General features: G+C 36.8%; 1 protein-coding gene across 7 annotated transcripts in view; it reads left to right on the top strand.

Moving 5' to 3' along the window:
• LOC123707960 (WD repeat and FYVE domain-containing protein 3) overlaps positions 1-20,458 on the top strand; it is a 49,738-nt gene that overhangs the window by 13,504 nt on the left and 15,776 nt on the right. For 3 of the 7 annotated variants that reach the window (XM_045658318.1, XM_045658316.1, XM_045658315.1), the window contains 21 exons: positions 640-798; positions 1,942-2,073; positions 2,923-3,077; positions 3,786-4,007; positions 5,936-6,085; positions 6,446-6,615; positions 6,739-7,113; positions 7,683-7,967; positions 8,935-9,512; positions 9,717-9,869; positions 10,045-10,333; positions 11,045-11,165; positions 11,237-11,415; positions 12,314-12,391; positions 13,267-13,476; positions 15,615-15,793; positions 16,595-16,773; positions 17,002-17,204; positions 17,809-17,993; positions 18,686-18,971; positions 19,850-19,992. In XM_045658318.1, the coding sequence (XP_045514274.1) occupies positions 640-798; positions 1,942-2,073; positions 2,923-3,077; positions 3,786-4,007; positions 5,936-6,085; positions 6,446-6,615; positions 6,739-7,113; positions 7,683-7,967; positions 8,935-9,512; positions 9,717-9,869; positions 10,045-10,333; positions 11,045-11,165; positions 11,237-11,415; positions 12,314-12,391; positions 13,267-13,476; positions 15,615-15,793; positions 16,595-16,773; positions 17,002-17,204; positions 17,809-17,993; positions 18,686-18,971; positions 19,850-19,992 (4,431 nt within the window). The remainder of the gene's footprint in view (positions 1-639; positions 799-1,941; positions 2,074-2,922; positions 3,078-3,785; positions 4,008-5,935; positions 6,086-6,445; positions 6,616-6,738; positions 7,114-7,682; positions 7,968-8,934; positions 9,513-9,716; positions 9,870-10,044; positions 10,334-11,044; positions 11,166-11,236; positions 11,416-12,313; positions 12,392-13,266; positions 13,477-15,614; positions 15,794-16,594; positions 16,774-17,001; positions 17,205-17,808; positions 17,994-18,685; positions 18,972-19,849; positions 19,993-20,458) is intronic. The other 4 variants (XM_045658320.1, XM_045658319.1, XM_045658317.1 and 1 more) reach the window with 3 other exon arrangements.

The following is a 20,458-nucleotide window of genomic DNA, read 5'->3' as shown; positions in this document are numbered from 1 at the left end:
ACTTCATTAACATAGTTATATTATGCACAGCTGTTTTTCTTTGACAGTAATTTTGGTATATTTGTTGTATATTATAAAACTACTATTATTTCTATTATTTATTCTACCAAGAAACCAAAATTGTGAACAAAACTAAAAACAATAACAACAACAAACAACATCAATAACAATTACTATGTTTGTAGCACCTTTATCTTATTTAACAAAAAACATCTCTCTCCATAGTAGCTTATCATTGAAGAAAATTAAAAACTACACTACACGCAGTATTTGTCAAGCGAGTTTGCTTATCTTGCCGAAGCCGCGTACAAATTATTTGAAGAAGTCTATTAAGTATGACTGTGTGCAATTATTTTATCAATTTCCGTCTAAAATACGTGAAATTACCGCGTTTAACCAGTTCAAAATGGCAGTAAGATACATCAGAATGAGCCTAGTAGCCTGAATTGAATTTGGGACGGCTGATTATGACGTGTATCTCGTTCGTATATTAAGTTTATGATGTAAACAAAATACATTTTTTGTAATGAGAAATAAAATTCTTAGCCACAACAAAAATCACTTCACAAACTTCTTTCCCTGTGCTATTTAAAAATTGTCAGTATAAAAGTACTAGTAATGGACGTGTACGTTGTTCAGTGAACGCAACCAGCAAGTTATGTGCGTGGGAGGCCTGGCAGGCGTAGTGCTTCGGGAGTGCGGCTGGGCCTTGCGCAACGAGAGGCATCCCTTGCACGCGCCCACCTTGTACGTGCTGGAACGACTGGCTGCCCACGCCTTGAAACCTTCGGATCTCAGGTAACGAATCTGATCTAGTTAGTATCCTTTAAGAGCATCGTTTTGTATGAATGTTATCGATTTTTTTAATGAAAAAAAAATCTGTTATATCGATTACATTGGGGAACAAAGTCGAAAAAGCAAAATGTATTTTTTCCAGAAAAAATTAAAGAAGATATTTATTTTATTACTAGGATACTAAGTATATTACATATGCAATTATAGACAGCGTAAACTCTTTATAACGACACACAAGGGACTGTGCATATTTTGACGTTACAAAGACGTTTGTCGTTGTCGTTAAATGGAAGAAAAATCTGTATTAGAAAAAGAAAAAAATATTTCAGACTATTGTTAGTAATTACAATAAATACTATTGTTATAATACACTATTGCGTATAGTCTGTTATTTTCGTATTACTTATTTTATTCATATCTTTCGATATTAAGGGACCTTCGTGAGAAATCCCAATTCGTAAACAAATTAACGGATTTTGTTAACAAAGGTAGGATGCCCACAGTCGAGTTTCTTACTGGTTAGTATAGCGACTAAAGAACGTACACAGCTCCGCAGTCTTAAACTAAGTCGGCAACTTAAAAGTACTTAGTATTTAATAAGTGTCGTTATTACAAAAATTCTGAAAAAATTACAGTCTAGTATCACCCAAGGAAGTTAAAAATCACAAAACATTAAAACAGTCGCAATAGTGCTTTTGATTTTGTTGCCCAGGGCATGCAATATATATAATATTCATAAAGATATAGCGATATATACATTGGATCGTTCAACTAGTACTTCTACTAGTGTACTTCATCACTATATTTGGTATATAGTGTGGATTTTAAAGTAAAAACCTGTTGCTAGATTTGCCTGTACTTACGGTTTCAATTGCTTTAGTTTCGTTATGTAGAAAGAATATTGTGAATGTTATTTCTATTCATAACTTATATATTCTAAAAGGTATTTTAACATTACAAATAGTGGAAATAAGTGTAAAAAAATTGCTTAATGGCCACACATTAATACTACATTATTTAGTTTTGTGCGTTGTTCTAATATATTATGTACTATGCTTTATTCACAGTGTCTACATGAAGTTATTCCAGAGCGAGGTTGATTTACAAATTATTTTAGTGATCAATAAGTTTACTTTTGTTTTTCAGAGATTTCCTACGAATGGGCAATCCGTTGAACTGTTTGGCGCCGGAGTCCGGACAAGTCAGCAAGCCCGGGGGACCAGTGCCGTTGACGAGGATTAAAACTTTGGTTTCCATGACAACGCCTCGAGATTATAGGTTATATAACTTTTCACCTTTTGATTGTGATTGGTTGTGTATAAAAAATATATGAACGTACCAATCTTTGAATACGTAATTAGATATAATTTTTTTTATGTTAAAGTAAAAACATTAAAATATTTGTGTCTATTACATATAAATAAATAAAGAATCGCAGAGGCGATGAGAACTTGGAGATATTGTGGTTGGTAACACAGAAGTCAAATGACCACGTGGCCGTTCATCAACCGATGCAACGATCAAGTGAAAGACTCATCCTCCTCGAAACTTCACCATCAGAAGAGAGGCACAGGACAGAAACCGGTGTTAGGTGTTAGAGGGTGCATAGTTATTAGTGTCAAGTTGTTGCATTCCTATTTAATAGTACTATTTCACAGATATTTATATCGAATTTTATTTAGAACTTTTTTTTGTTCAATTTGTTTTCTTAAATAAAATACATTAGATATGAAATAGCCAAACATGGAATACACATTTAGACATTTTTTCCACAACTGAACGTTTCTTAAGGCAATTTTTGCCGCGTTATATATCAAAAGTCAAGTCAAAAATATAGGTAACACAATATACACTTATGAACGTTAAAAAAAGAAATATACATTAAATGCTTCTAATTTTACATTTACTGCCAGTTCTCAAATCAAGGGCGTAGAACGGAAGATAAGAACTGGCAATAAAGTATATTATGTGTAACCGGGTACCCGTACCATTTCTTAAAAGGCCGGCAACGCACTTGCGAGGCAATGTGTTCTGCCCGTTTGCCGACTATTACGTAAAAAGAAGATAAAAGACTTGAAAATTTGTGTATGACTTTCACGAGTTCTCAAATATAGTGAATAATTCCAGGGCACAAAATTCGTGCACGTTGCCGCCGTTCGTCGAGTTCGACATGTCCGCGGAGGGGTTCGGCTGCCTCTACCTTCCCAGCATCGCTCCTCAGGCGGCTAACTTGAACGCCCTCGGCTCGCAAGACTCGTCTACGCTCGGGGGAATAGGATCTGGTAACTCTCTCTTCCAATTACGGGGGTCTAGTCAAGATGACTTCATTTGTATGAAAATGACAGTTCGTGTCGACAAAGTTTCATACAAATTTAGTTTTCCACTTTCTACATACACTACTGTTAAGGCATATTGTCTAAGACCCCAGATAACTTTGGATTCGGGAAGCTTAGTTCACGATTTTTTTAAAAAACGGGACAAACTCGTCCCAAGTGATACCCATATACACATCGTCGGAGGGCTCGCAAGTGCGTCGCCAGCCTTTAAAATTTTGCAAAAATGACGCAAGATTCTTTATGTGTTCCTTACAAAAAATCTGTCTTTTTATGACGAAATATATACACTTATGAACTTAAATAAAAAGTAAATGCTTCAAGATTTACATTGCCAAGTTTTCTTTTAATATTTGTAGATAAACTCAATAATAATATATGCCTTCCAAGGACAAGATATTTGTAACAAAAAAATAGTTCTCGTGCTTCAAGCGCTCAGTTCTGGACCTCAGTATGTGTTTCGTGATCATTTGTTTTGTAATAGGCAAGTAGGTGATCCGTCTTCTGTGGCTGAATTTTTTGGGTCAAGGCAATTTTTTTCACGATGTTTTTGTATTATCTTACTGTATTTAAAACATATAGTTAGCAATGCTCAGCCCTTAAAGCTAATTTGCGTTTTAAACCGTGGCTTGTATATTGACTGATATTAAATTCCAGGCGATCGAGTGTTCCCGCCTCAAACGGGGCTCACTTACTCCACGTGGATCTGCGTGGAAAAGTATTCCGAGGCACGTACGGACCCTCACTGTGTCCGTTTGCTGACTCTCGTACGGAATATTAACAACTCAAGGGACGACCACCTCGTGTGCTTGGCCCTGGTTTTGTCAGCTCGGGATAAAGCTATCATTGTATCGACACAGGAGACTCTGGTTCCTCACAGTGAGTTACATTATGATGTAATGAGATTTCGTTGAAAGTAAATATATGTGTATATCGTCAGGTCATATAACTTGTACAAGCTTTATTTAGTTTAATGTGTAACATACTTTATTTGTTTATACTTTGTTACCATAATATACATAATTATATAAATTTAAAAAAAAAACTAAAAGTAAGTAGGTTGCATAAGTTATTAGGCAACAGGCGGCCTTATCGCTAACAAGCGAATCCTTCCAGGCAACTCTAATATGGGAAAGTAAAAAAGAAAACGGCTACAGAGGGTAAAGTACAAGAAGTGCATAATTAATGCATGTCTGAAAGTGGGTAATTGTAAAACAATCTTGCCTTTAGTGGTATATAGTAGTGGTAAATTTTATTAATAAATATTTTTGATATGTAATTACAACAATAAGACATTTCAATAGATTTTATCTCATTGATATAAAAATATGCTAACTGAAGGAAACCAAGCCGTAATAAAAATAATGTTCAAAAATTACATAAAATTTCTTTTTACTTAAAGAATGTTGCCATAGTCTTACAAATTAATCTTCAGCCAGTCATTTTCATGTTTTTTTGTGATAAAAAGATTTTATATTGTTATGAGCTAGGGGATCGGATAGAAAATGCCGTGGATTTATTCAAGGGTTTATTTCTTGAAAAATCAATGAGGAATTTATGAGCACAAATTAATTGCAGAAATGCACTTATAGCACACAAAAACAATCATTTATTACTTCACTTATGCACACTTCACACAGTACTTTATCACTTGTAATCACTTTATCGCTTCGGTGTTCCTCTCGTGTTATCGCATTCAAACCTATGGTGACTAGTCGCTTATATATCCCTGGGAATAATTCTAAAAAATATTCGAGAACTCTCTAGGCGGGCTTGCTACTGAGTAGCGATTGCACAATTCTAGAACGTCCGCACTCTGTCTCTGTCGCACGTTACTCCGTCCTTGTCGTACGGCGTTCTAGAGTGCTCAGTCTAGTTTCGAGAAAGTTGTGATCTTCTCTCTCTCTCTCTCTCGTATTATTTCGTCCTTGTCTCACACCTAGAAAGTTTGGTCTAGAATATTCCTTCATTAAAGGGGTATACCTAGGCCTGAAAACGCCTGAAAACGGGTTTACTGAAAACGGCACCACTCGACGACACATGTTCTGAAACTGACTGAAAAAAGGTTTCAGCTTCCTGAAAACTAGGGTAACATTATGGAAATTACAATTTTATAATATGTGATTGACCCTCTCCTGAAACGGTTAGAAATCATATTACAGCGTGCTGAAAAGTTCTCTAACTAGTGGAAAAATCTAGAAACATTGCAGTCGACCCGTCTTCGTAACAATATTATTGTAAAATATTTGTATGAAAATTCTTATTCGTAACTAAATTTTTCATACACATCACAATAGCGTAAGGGAGCGTTCAAGTATTACGTAACGAATTTTTGGGTCCTCTTGTAAAACGTTACGATTCGGGGCGGGGATTGAATTACGCGTTATTATTAGACCTTACCACATAATAGTAAGTTTTAGGTATAAAGAGTCACTGGGGTTGGTCACGAAACGTTTATTATTGGATATACAGAAAACGTTACGGCGCGATTCAATTGGGGGGGAGGGGGGACGAGAGGTGGGGTCAAGAGTCTCCAAAAATTGCGTGACGTAATACTTAAACGCTCCCTTACGCTATTGTGATGTGTATGACAAATTTATTTACGAATAAGATTTTTCGTACAAATATTTTGCAATAATTAATTGAAGATTAATTTGAAAGACTATGGCAACACTCTTTAAGTAAAAGAAAGTTTATGTAATTTTTGAACATTATTTTTATTACGGTTTGGTTTTCCTTCAGTTAGCATTTTTTTATTTCTGTGAGACCTAACACAAGTGAAGGTTGAACACGGACGCTTGTTGTAGATGTTGGTGAATGGGAGCCCGAGGGTGTAGGCGAATGCGGCGCCCGTGTGTGGTGTCCCGACTTGCAGCACGAGGGACAGTGGCACCATCTAGCTCTTGTCCTCAATCGGGCCGTGCTCAAGAACTCTTCCTTCTCGCTCTATCTTGACGGTATGTCATATTTACCTAGACGTCCTCATTTTATGATTGTCTAAAACATTATATATATTTTTTTTCAATTAACAATACTCCTATATGACAATTTTTGAAAAATTTTACTGATCCTGTTTTTGCAAGAAAAGCTGTTTGTTGTTAAAAATTCTAGGGTTTTAAGCCTGTCTTACTCTCGACAAAAAGAGTGAGATCCACTCGTTTCCGAATCTTACCCTAAGTGGACAATAAGCAGCACTTCCTTCAAAACCCTCAAAGATGTAACCATAGAGTCATCACAATTTCTATTACATTAACTTGTAAACAACTTAGTCTATGGATATTATTTGAAGACTTTAACAATTAAAGTGGTATATCCAGGACAACACATGCACTCGGGAAAGTTACACTACGTAAGCGCTAACCCGGGGGGTGGAGCTGCCACCTTGTCGGGAGCCTCCAGCGTGTACTGCGTCGTTGGGACTCCACCGCATTGGAGGCGCTATTCTAGGCTTCTTTGGAGACAGGGACCTGCCCTACTGCTAGAAGATGTAAGTGTATTTCCGTCTTTTGTGTGTCTATGAAGCGTTGGATTCTGGAGTTAAGAAGTTCCAATTAAATTTAGGACCTTTGAACAAATCATTGTGATTAAAAAATGACTCGTTCCACAACAGGTATTGCCCGCACAAACGATATCGGTGATATACCAGTTGGGGCCGCACTACATGGGAACATTGCAAGCGCCTGTTCTTCCCGGTCCGAATCAGGAACCATTAGGACCTTTGGTGGCCGAAGAGAAAGTGATATTCGGGATAAACGCTCGGGCGCTGTCCCAATTGACACTCGCGAAGATTCGCAAAGTGTATAGCAAGAATGATAATAAGGCGATTGCCAAGCAGTTGGGAATGTCGTCCCATGAAAACGCCACCCCTATTAGGGTCTTGCATAACTCCGCGGGACACTTGGTGGGACCCGCCAGGTGCCTGGGAGGTGTCGTTGTGGGGTATTTAGGTGTTAGAGTGTTTTGTCCTAAACCAGCGGCCATAATGGTAAGTTTCCTTTTGTCCCTTTTTACCCTTTTCGAGCAGTGTTGCGTACGTGTACGGTAAAAGAAAACATCGTGAGGAAACCTGCATGTCTTAGACCAAAAATAATACTGACTGTGTGTGTAAGCTGATTTTTGACAAACAGCAATCTGAGGCCCAGAACTAAAAGGTTGCAACGTTAAGTGATTCGGTACTTTATATGAGTGGAACTGTCTTGTTTTTATATGGGTGCATGTTCTGTCGTATTGGTCAAATAAAATAAGCTGGAAATTAATAGCGTAATAATAATAATTTACCAAGTTTTTGACAAATTCAAGATCATCTGTATGTTCTATCAAATGAGTAGTAACTGTTAAGATAGTAAAATGATGTGTAAATAAATAAATAAGACAGTGGGCATATAGTGGGTGGAAAGTATGACTTTCGTGTGGCAAAATTGTATTACATACATACATACACAAGTCATACTTAGTGCTAAGTCAAACTGACTTACCCTTAGAGAGGTTAAGATTCTAGACTAGTGATCTATACCCTTAAAGGAAATTCGTAATCACGATTAATATATTTTCCAGATCGACACAGTGGGCGGATGTTCAGTGCTACTAGGGCTCATAGCAATGGCGCAGGACGTGGAATGCTTGTACGCCGGTGTCAAAGCTTTGGTCTGTGTCGTTCGCTCGAACAAGGCCGCCCAAGCAGAAATGGACAGACGGAAAGGGTACCAAACATTGGCAATGTTATTGAAGAAGAAGAAGCAGCTTCTCAATTCACATATTCTGCATCTTATTTTTGGCTTAGTCGGCACTGTGGACAGCCAGAAGGAAACGTCATCGATACCCAACTTGACCGCTTTTCAGGTAATTTTCTTTATTATTATTAATTATTGTTTTAACTGTTTACATTGGTGTGCTGGGCTACATTAGGTCCCCTTTTATTATAGTTAACTTCGCTTCTGACAGCTTTTGGCAGCCTTTAATGACTTGAATCATAGCGTAAACGCAACATATACTAGCGGACCCGACAGACGTGATTAGGATATTAAACAAAGTATCAAAGTACCGACTGCAGCGCCATCTGCAGGGCTGATTTGAACCAGAGTTTTCCAAACTTTTTTGTGTCGTAGACCCCCTACTTACCTGATATTGATTTCCTGTAACTGCGACTCTCAGGTTTTTACAAGTTCAAAATGTATTGCGACCACAAAGCGAATACCAACATCCTACAACTTACTTAATTTGTTAAACATATATAATACATTTTTTACTTCATACTTACTTACTTTTATAAATAATGTATACGTACTTTTATAAATAATGTATATGTTTTGATATTATAAGATAGTATGATGTATGTAAATAGGTACTATCAGTGTATGTGTTGAGATCCACTATCGTGGACCCCCATTTTCGTTTCATGGACCCCCAATTTTTTTTTCGCTGACGTAGACCCCTTGCAGGTTGACATAGACCCCTAGGGGTCGATATAGACCACTTTGGGAATCACTGATCTAACCATTCAGGGTGACACCCAAACGTAACAAAAACATGTATTAAAATCGGTCAATCCGTTTAAGAGGAGTTCAGTGACATTCACACGTACAGTAGAATTATATATAAATATATATGTCTATAAAATTTGCACTTATTCATGCGAAGGGCATTCGTCTCTACTTCCAAATTCCGAAAAACAAGGGCTGTCAAAAGCTGACGGAAAATGTCTGTGATATTGAGTGTTTTAGTAAAATTTGATTATATAAATAGTTTATCGTGTCAATTTATAAGAATCAACTTAACAGAAATATAGGGGGGTATTATTAAATTTCAGGACTTGATATGCGATCTAGACGTATGGCTGGGCGCGCCAAGTGGCCTCATAAAGTCCCTCTTAGAACATTTACTGGAGTTGGCAACGGAAACAGCTCACAGAACGCACAACTTACGCACAATGAGAGAGTTGCAACTCGTACCGAAATTACTGTACATCGTCAACGATGTCAAAGTGGGAAGCACAAAGAATGTTCTAATCAATTTGCTAGCGGCTTTGCTGGGAGGTCAACCGCGGCCCAACGATCTCTTGTGTCTCGGCCAATTTATGGCCTACACCCTGCCGTTACCCACGCAAACAGAACAGAATATACTCATAACGGAAGATTTTGAGAAGGAATCTGAAGGTGAAGTCGTAATATTGAGGAATAAATGTTTGTGCGTGCTCCATACTCTGTTGTTCACGAACCGGAATTTAGTGAACACGATCGTCTGCGAGGAGATCTCCAGAGTTCTGGGAATGGATTGGCTTTTGAGCTTTATGCAAGAGAATGTTCATCCGACAACTGTGCTGTGGGCGTTGAGGATTTTGGTCATCTTGTGCTCGGGACAAGGACAGCAAAGTGCCATAATGCAAAGGTTTGACCATTGTATTGGAAATTTGATTACGATTACAGCATAAACTGAACCTTAGATCAGCTCCAAATATGCATATAATTGCGAGATATATAACATCTTGTTTGTGTATGAAAAATTTTTTTGTATTGTCTCAGTCATATCGTAAAATTTTACTTTGAAAAACAATGATTTAACCTAATGAATTTAATCATCTGGTTGTGTCAGGTTCCGCGAGGGTTTAAGCACGGGTGGATGGGTGCGTCACGCGGAAGTGTGCGGGACAGGGCAGGCGGGCGTAGTCTTGCCCGCTGCTGCGCTCGCGCATCCCAGGTTGCACGCGCCCCTGCTTTATACATCTGGATTCACGCTGCTTGCCTGGTAGATATTATATATTGATGTTAAATGTTTGTAAATACTTTTAGTATAAGGTCACAAAAACATTGTATGAAAAATAATATTTTTTACTGTTTGAGCCGAAAATATTTCCAGAATTACAATTTCGAAAAAAAGGCGCTTTATATAATATATTCAGCGTGATATATTTATATTCCAGGTTATCCCTGTTCCACCTACAAATTCCAGAGCTATATTACCTTCTATTCGGTCTGACCCTCGGACAGCCGATGCGTCAAACAGGCCCAGACAAGACAGTATCAGTTGAGCGTGTATGGGCCGCGGCTTGGGGGGCTGCAGCCCCACAAAGACAATCTTCCGCGGCTTTGGCGGCGAGAATCACCCTGTGCCCGGAGGCCGTTGTCATACTCTTGGCGACTGTTAGGTCCCTGGTACATGGCGATTCCCTGCCCGAGTGGTTGAATGACCATCCTGTTGGTATTATACAGGTAGGTTTTTATTTAATTTTTGTAAATTTATGCTTTGTGTGAATTATGGCGACACCTACGTTTCAAGTAAATTATTTATAAAGAAAAAAAATGCAAATTCCAAAAAATCCATTAAATTTTTATTTAAATTGGAGTGCGAGTGTCCATGGGCGGCGATATCACTTAACATCAGGTGAACCTACTTCCCGAAAGTACAATGATCTCGAAATCGTGATCTCCCAATCACAATTTTTTTAAATCTATTTATTATTGGTAAAAGCTTGCCAAAGCTCGGTACACTGAAACATTAGTGAAAGAACCACAATATACATTTTTTTATGTGACAAGCACGTATAGGCTTAAAACAATTAAAATTACAAAAACTTAATGATAATCGATTTTAAAGTGTGAAGCGAGCAACCTATCAGAATGCTTAATCTGGACATTAGTGAGCTTTGATCAAAACGCGTTCTTCAGAAGGGAAGATGAGATGCCTGAAGTATCTATACACGTAATTTTATTGATAAAAGGTTGGGGCTATCAACCTGATTGTTAAGTACCATAGAAGTAGTAGATCAATAAATTTTCTACTATTCACCAATGACAACATCTTAAATTGCGCTAGTCTAGTCGAAAGTCTAGTATAAAGTAGATACCACAGTCATTTTTTTGGAATCTATCGAGTAACAGTTTTAACTTTTATGAATATTAGTAATGCGTATTTAACTTCAGGTACTATTTTCCCTGTACAACACGTTGCCAGACTTCGTAACTTTGATGATGACTGCCGAGGTGCTTAGCGCTCTCGCCTCGATTCTCTTTCCACCCAACGCCTCTGACGAGATCCATATGCGTGAGTACTACTTCTAATTATTTATCCGCTACTTTGAGTCAGTGAAGGAATCCCATTTTAAAATATTTCAGCCGTGTGTGAGAGCGGAGAGAGCTCTGGCGCTTCGACTCCAGGTTCAGAGAAGGAAGTGGTGTTGGTCAACAGCTCTGCGACCCTCACCCAGCATCCAGCTCGGCAGGCTGTCATGGACTTCATCAAAGTCATCGTACTAGACTCGCTGCCTCTTAATGTGACCGCTAAAGCCTCCCCGGTAAGTAAAATGTCGTATAAAAATTAAATTACGTTGGATATGTCACTGTACTTAGTATTTTGACTTAAATCAAATCTTTTAAATTCGTTGAAGCGTGCCATTGTGATTAGTACCATTTTTTGAGCCTCATTTCAAATTATTATTGGTTTTAAGTTTAATGAAGCCTTCTAAATAATAAAACACAAAAAAATCCATCAAATATTATATTAGTTGTTATTTCCTATAATAAAGTACAATTTGCAAGGAATTGGGTGGTCTAGTGTTTTTGGAAGTTAATGACACGCTTCATAACATTTGGTGTTGTTTACGATAAGCTTGATTTTATAAATAGATTACGATAGATTTTGTCGGCGTTTGTTTGCTAGAATATTGCTATGTATTTGTTATTTAATTAATTTATTAAACGGTTGTTTTAAATAATACAGCGTACAGTTAAAGGATGAGCATGTTTTTTTTGGTTTGCGATGTTTTAGCATGATTAGATGAATCTTAGTATAACCAAATTTAGATTATAATTGACACCAATATACTTTTGCCTTTAAGTTTTACACTTACGTTAAATATGTTTATTCTATACCAATATTATCTATGTCCAAATACAGACTCGCGTTACAATTCCAATTACAATTAAGACATCGTTTCGTCTTTTGTTTTACATTTTAGATCACATCGCCTTTAACTGATCAAAAGCATCGTGGACCAATGACAGTCAAGCGATTAGTGCTTTAATTTTTTTAATTTAATTCATATAATCTTACGTAGACGTATGTATACGTTAGCATTTAATAAAGCGAAAAATGTATTTTAAAATTACCGTATAGGTCCATGACATTAAACAACAATCGAATATAGAATAAATATATAGAAGTACTATAATCTGTAGTTGCTTTGTTCGTAGAGTCTGATCGCGAACGACTCGGTGCCTCCGTCAATGTTTTGTACGCCCTGCTCCACACAGAGATCGTACTTTTATTGCGTAAATATTCGCCTATATATTAATTCTATCTAACATACTATTTTCATGCTTATATTTTATAAGTGCATGGTGAGTGGTACAAAACCCAAGATTCAGAGACAATGTGAATTTACTTTCCTATCTGTCAAAACACGGCCTTTTGACAGATCAGAGCATAGACCAATTGAGACTGTGTTATTATTACTTATATGTGGTGTAATTTCCCATAAAACGAATTATGTTGTCTAATGGCCGGTTTCTTTACTCGATCTATAATCTAAAATTATTTCCAAATTTAGATTTATTAATGTCAAAATTCGATCTGTCGAATTCAAAGATATTTTACAAAAATCCATCGATCGGTTATTGAAAGATATTTTATGAGAAATGGATTGAAATATCAATCTCTAGGTAAAAATTGAATTGAGTATAGAAAGCGACCTGTAAAACTTGTCTCTAAATCTTGACAGCTATACCTATCCTGTCTACTAATATTACATATCGATTTCTTATACAACCTCAATGAATACATTCACACCGCATTTCTACTAACCTGGATTATACAACCTTGGTTAACCTTAGTAGCGCTGTTTTCGATTAAAATGTAAATCCAATCAAACGATTTCAAATCAGACTAGATTTAGACGCGAGACGCGAACCATGACTTCTGTATATCAAAAACGTATTGGATCGCAAAAAGTCTGGTTTATAAGCAATTTGAAGATGAAGTTGCAATGGCTGCCGAATACATAAATAATTGTAACACTTAATCAAATTTATTGTCAGGTTGAGGAGATATTTCTATTATCCGTAACGTTAAAGTAATTTTAACAATAAACAGCGCTACTTAGCCTATGTCAAACAATTGATGAGACACGCCCTATAATTATTTGCAGGTGATTGATTTAGTGCTAGACGCATCGCCCGCAAACTCAACTAGTGAACAACAGATCGAGTATCAAACAGAGGTACTGACGACCGTCATGGAGAACCTTCTCAATACAGAACTGTTTGGCTCCGAGTCGAATATATCGAATGTGTGCTACTTGGCGGCGAGACTCGTTGATAAGCTGTGGCAAGGGCAACTGTCTAGAGATCCTCACGAGGTATGCAATGTTACGATCTTAAATATAATTTGGTATAACCAATTTTCTCCCTATAGTATGGTATGGTATGGTATGGTAAGGTGGAGTCAATTTCCGCACTTAGACGCGTAGTTGGTCCGTTGAGCGTAAAAGCCCTGGCTAATTTAGCCAGCCTAACTCCTTCCAGAAGCACAGAAGTCTCCCGGGCACTTCACAGGCTTCGCTCAGCGACCTCACTGTTCCAAGGACTTTTGTGCGCTGATTAGCCACAGCCTCGCATTCCAGGATTACGTGGGTGACTGATTCCTCTGCGCTGAAACAGCCTCTGCACAAGGGGCTGTCTGTCGCGCCTAGGACAAAAAGATGTTGATTAAGGAGACAATGGCCCGTAATTGTGCCTATCTTTGTTTTGAGATTGGTTCTGTTTAGGTTTAGAAGTCGCTTAGTAAGTTGCGGGTTCACAGCCGGCAGAGCCATTTTGGACTGTTTGCAAATATCTCCCTATAGTAGATTTACTGCTCCAGAAAATTATTCCCAAAAATACATATATTATCCATTACAGTAATAAGCCAATACGATAATATCGAAATAATAAATATAATATTAAACACATAAGATACACAATACAACTAATTTGAGTGTACGACCAACCAAGCTCCAGAAGATAAACCACACCTTTTATGGAAAATGTATTCGTTTTTACAACAAACTCCCAAGGGAAATTAGATAATTATCACGAAATAAATTCAAAGCCCTCGTTAAACGTAAATTAATAATTAAAGCTTTTTATAAATTTTACGAATACTTAAATGATCCTAATCCTTGGGTTTGATTTGATCCAGTTCAAACAATTTGTATGACTAAAGAGAGTGGCGGAGAGTTTCTTGCCAGTTCTTCTTGCCCGCTCAGTAAATGTAAATTTGCAATTAACTTAATTTCTTTTCGACGTTTATAAGTGTACTTGTTTACCTATATGAATAAAGATATTTTGAGTTTGAATATCGCTAGTGTGTGTGTGTAACGCACTTTACCAACGTATAATGATGTCGGTTGTGTTTGGAGACAGAATTGTCCCTATTTCGTTGAATAGTATTCAGTGAAGTCTTCGTCAGAGTTCAGTATTTTGTATGTAAATAGTAGTTTCAATTGTTATTGTTTCACTATTCCTTTGTCGTAATAAAGAGTTCAAGCAAGTAGCGCATTTCTGACGATAGAAGACTTAAGGCCTTTCCATGTGTATTTAAGTTATTATTTTCTCAACTAAAATTTTGGGTCCGCAGTGTTAAATAAATAAAATAAATTAATGGGTTTTACATAAATCTTACAAAAATAATAATAATATTACAATTATAATTTTAGATTTTACCAATAAGTAAAATTTAGTTCATTTGTATATTACGGATTAGGTCTCAGATAGGCACTTAACAATGTTTTTTTCCTCTTATCCACAGCTCATATTTTTTAGATAATTGGTTTAGAACGCTCCCCGACTCCTTACGATTGGCTACGTCCCTAACCTCTTTTAAGTCTTATACACTTCTTAACCACATTGTGCTTAATCTGACTTATATACTTCATGTATTTTGAACCGTGGGATTAGTTTTTCATTAATTTTTGAAGTGAAGCATCTTTATCGGTTTCGGAAAAAATTTACCGTCACATTTTTGGGTTACGCGTCACATTTTTCCATTACGCGCCATATTTTTCTTGTCCTTACCACGGTTTACGGGTTACCTTCGAAGCCATTAATAACAAAAATGTATAATAACGATAACAGTAATAAATAATAATTCTATTACAATTAATGAAATTCTGTAATAATCTTAGTAGTAATAAGGTAAAATGAAATAATTGTATTATTTGTATTCATATCTATGATAAAAAAGCCTTTTGTTAAAATTTATCTAATTTAACTTTATTTAACCAATTTCTGTAAAGTTACATATAATAGATAATTTTTGGAAAATTAAGGTCATAAAGAAGATTCACTTCTTACGTGTACACGCACACATTTTTTTCAGTTTACAACTAATACAGTGAGTGTACTTTGTCCTGAATATTTCTATTTTTTCAGTTTATTCCTTACTTGGATTTCATATAATTTATGTTATACGTTTTTCTTTTAATGTAACAAATTTTAAATAAGTGACTACTTGCAGGTTTTCGATTTCCTTGTAAAGTTGGTCACACAAGCCAAGAAAAAGTCTCTAATGGTGTCGTTGGAGGGACTTCACCACTGCCTCAACAGGACCATACTTTTTCTATTATCTCGCCCAACGGACTCAATCGCCGATCAGATGTCAGTACTGGAAGCATTACACAAATTAACTACCAATAGGTAGGTGATTTTAAATTATATAATAAGCCCTTATAACCCCTTAGAGTGTTCAGAGGAGTTGTTCTGACCAATGCCTGCAACTGAGTTTCATTATCGAACGTCAAGGGAGAATACAAAATACCTTCCGTATCATCACGACCGCCGTCCGCCGTTCCACAAATGAGGGTTTTTAAGTCAGTTTTTGCCTCGGACCATCAATATGTGGAAGCGGTTGCCCGCTGAAATATTTTCGAACCAATTCGAATTTGGGGTATTTCCGATAAATTGTGTACCAATTCTTGAAAGGCCGGCAACGCACTTGCGAGCCGTCTGGCAATGTGAGTGTCCATGGGCGGTATCACATAACATCAGAATGGAAGGCTCACCTCGTATTACATTAAAAAAATACATTAGATGTTTTTCTTAATTTTTAACGTGTTTCTACTATTCATGATTATGGAAGTCATACCATAAACACAAGAATTTTTGGATAATAATTTGTTTATAGTTAAGAAAAACACTTTTTGAACGGATTAAAGCTATGTATTATTATTAAAAACTTATATTTTTAATTCTACATTTTAATTATTTTCCGACGTTTCACGTGCTTTACAGCGTGCGTGGTCACCGTGACTGAAATTTTGAATTTAAAATTTAGAATTATGTAAATAATTATAAGTTTTTAATAATAATACATAGCTTCCATCCGTTCAGTAAGCTATTTTAACAAAAGACAATACTTTGTATATAGTTCCTAAATTTGTGTTAAAAACGAAAATATCTGTCTGTCTCTGCCCCAGTGATTATTTTGTTGGTTCGTAGGCTGGTGATATTCGGGGCAGGAAACCATTCTCTGGAGTTCATGGGGTGCCTGACATACTGCCTACTGCAGCTTAGTGCAAGTATGCGTGTAGCACTAGACGTACAACATAGGACCACCTGGCATGTCAATCCGAGTGGGGATTTGGAGGCTCGTGATGACCGTCTCACTGCTCATCAGGGTAAGCCTTTAACCGATTCTAAAAAAAAGTCCCGTATATGTATGTGTTTGTCTCCAAATTACCTCCTACCATTTTTATTTGAATCAGGTAAAAGTCCAATTTACGTATCAAGTTTCATCGAAATCGGATCAGTCGCTTTTGACATAAATATCGAGGTTTGGGATAGCTAGAATGTTTTCCTGTTTTTCTATATTATGAATGTAATAGTTGAATAATTTGTTTGCATAGGCCGCAACTTAATGGCGGGTGCGGCTCGTCGCGTGTGGGAGGAGTTGTACGCGTGTAAGAAGCCGGCAATCGAGGAAGTCTTCAAGGTGACTTTGAGTGCTCCACCGCCTGGAGCTAAGGCACCTGATCTTGGGGTGGTGAGGGAGACCCTTCACGATGCTGCCCATCGCCTTTGGACGCATTATGTGGATGCTGAAAGAAAGGTACCCTATTATCAAAATCTGCTTGTTTATGGTTTAATTTATGTAAAAAAACATCAACCATGTTGATCTGGTTGGGTAGGCCGTGCCGTACATACCTGGACCAAATCTGGACGGTGCTATAGAAGGGACAATAGTACCCATAACGAGCAATAATAATAATAATCGTTTATTTGCTAAGATAGTGGTTAGATCGATCAACTATAAATATACACACAATTAGCCATATATAAATAGGGATGCAAATGTCATATCAATTTTTACAATGTCTTATAATAAGGACAAAAAATGTCAAAGTTAAGTTATTTACTCTTGGTGTCAAATCTATGTTCCAAATATTCGCATATGCCATAAAGGCACCTTGTCTTTTAAAATGTAATGCATAGTGATTGTCATGACAGTGGTCTGGTCTCTGCTTGTCTTCAGTAAAGAGTTGGAAGATGTAAATAAATACATAATGGACTCCTCTATGAATGATCAATCCCCACCGATAACATTTCTAAAGTTCTTGGCTTAACAGCCTAAAAATATATGTATTTTGTATGTCTGCTATCCAAATGAGAAAATGTAAAGATTTGTCTGCTGCTACGAGTATTTATATAATCAGGCCGTGTACCGCGTACCGTGGGAGCTGCACAATCAGATTCAATCGAAGATACAAAAGGTGACAGGTGGACTCACACGTCTGGCGTCTCGGACGAAGGTCAAAAGGGAAGACACCGGGAAGCTGCGACCGAGGTTGTCGAAGCACCACGCCCTGGCTTATATGCAAGATCATGTCCAATTAGTCAGGTGAGATGCAGTTTGAGTACTTGCAGGTATCTTTCACAATCCTGGTTCGCTGATTCATATTTATTCAATATTTTGGAAATACTTATATCTTTCTTATAAAAAAAATCAACAAATCTTAGAAAAAGAGAACAATGCCAAGATTTGAGTAGATATTCACGTGTCGATCTATAGATTTAAATAATTTTCCTGTTAGTAATAGATAATACAATGACGACAAAAAATACTCGTATAACTACAGTAAAACCCGCTTTAGAAGATTTCTCAAGACTCTTACCGAAAACGCGTCTTAAGCTAGAAAGCGTATTATGTTCTAATTTTGGTATATATAGGTATTAAATTATACATTTATAAATTACATTAAATACGTACTGTAATTATAATTACATTATTTAAAATAATCACTTATTTTAGTATGACGGAAAGATTTTATTTCATTAGCAATTTAAAAGAAATAAAAATACATAATTAAGCGTTATGAAATGTATGAAAATAAGTCACAAATTCCAGAAACTGGCGTAAAGTGGCGTATTATGCGAGAAATCGTATTATGCGTGATCGTCTTAAACGGGTTTCCAGCTAGTTCTAGACGAAAAAGTCCGAAGACACTATATGACAGACACTTTTATAATGTCTAATACAGATTCTAATAAATACTATCCTGCTAATTCTTTAAAATATTGTCAAATTTTCAGACAATCGTGGCTGTCGAGCGCCCAGTGTGCGGCAAATACGAGCGCGCACACAACTCGGTACGTGCAAGCGGAATGGTCGGGAGTGTGGAGGGAACTCACGCGTGAGAGAGCCCTCTGGGGCCCCCCTAGGCCTTCGCCCCTTGACAAGTGGGCGCTGCATTGTACTGAGGGACCCTGCCGTATGAGGAAGCAGCTTCGGCGGAACTATGCCTTCTACGCGCACTATCCCTTTAGACCGCTCCTGGAGAAGGCTGAAAATGTGAATAATCTATTATACCAGCATTTTGTAATAACATAATTTATTTGACATAGTTATCTTCTGCACATAGTATTGTCTTTTGTTAACATAGCTTTTACACATTGAAAGAAAACACTTTTTTACCGGATTGAAGCTATGTATTATTATAAACTTATAATTATTTTACATAATTTTAAATTTTATTTTTTTCCGACACTTCGCGTGCTTTACAGCGTGCGTGGTCACGGATACACACATACAGATAATACAACTTTCTCTACAGCTGTGATACTTTTTGACATTCAAAACCTTTTGTTTTCAGTCACCGTGACCACGCACGCTGTAAAGCACGCGAAACGCCGGGAGAAATTTAAAATTATGTAAAATAATTATAAGTTTACAATAATACATAGCTTCAATCCGGTAAAAAAGAGATTCTTTCAATAGTTATCTTCATCCTATGAGAAAACTTATGGTACGCGTATAAAAGCAGCAACTTACATCTCCATATTGTTGTAAACTTCTTGCTTGAAGCCAGTCAGCCATAAGTTGATGATATTGTCAATCTGTTATGTTTTGATATATTGAGTATCAAATGTAACCAAAACAATATTCTACTGTTAACTTTAGCTTATTAAAACCTTATATTCATGAAAGGTTTTCTCTTATTTCACCTATACAGTATAATATGGGGTTATTTAGGTCGCGGTCAAAACAGGCATCTTCTGGATAGGCGTGCCTTCCAATAGGCCACATCGCACTTAACATCAAGTATTGTGGCAAAACGTCTGTTCAGTTTTTTACTAAAAAATATTGAAGGACAAGACTATTGGTTACACATAGATTCCGTTTGATGTCTTCGTATTTTTAGTCTTATATAACATGCCGTCATGAATTTAATATCTTTGAATTTTGATATGTTCTAGCGTCAGCTAAAGTACAAAGTAGCTCAGAGCCGTGACAGTAAGGAGTACTATCGCGTGTACCAGCAGTGGCGCTCCCATGCCGCGTTGGGAGAAGCTGACAGCGTCGAAGTTGACGGACAGGCTATGGAGGATGATCTCACCAGGTTGATAATTGATTTTTTTGGTTAAATTGAATCTATTATATATATATAAGAAGAATATACTTTGAGTCTAGTACTTGAGACAAAAATTTTCGGCTTACAAGCGGTAAATTAACGTCATAACAAAACGATGAAATGCAATCATACTTAAGTCTTCGAGTGAAAGGGAGATGCGGCGCAAATCGGCGTACAATAGACGTAACGGGACAGTTAGCGTAACGATACAATCAACGTAACGGAATCATGTTTTTCGGGTTATACACACGATACAACGCTGGCGTTCATTGTATTTATTAGACGTTGTCACGTTTAAAAAAACTTGAACGAAACATGACGAGAGGTTCAAAGTAACGTTTGTAAATTATTTTAGTGATTTTTCTTACGGCCTTGATTAGTTAATACTCTTTTAAGTTAGCTACTTTAAAACGCATTTAGACCTAAATTGTTTGTCTCTTGTCGATATTATCTA

This window comes from Pieris brassicae, chromosome 4 (assembly GCF_905147105.1).
Source record: "Pieris brassicae chromosome 4, ilPieBrab1.1, whole genome shotgun sequence".
Classification (NCBI taxonomy): domain Eukaryota; kingdom Metazoa; phylum Arthropoda; class Insecta; order Lepidoptera; family Pieridae; genus Pieris; species Pieris brassicae.
Note: the sequence above shows the minus strand (reverse complement) of the source record. Positions and strands in the feature narration are given on the sequence as shown.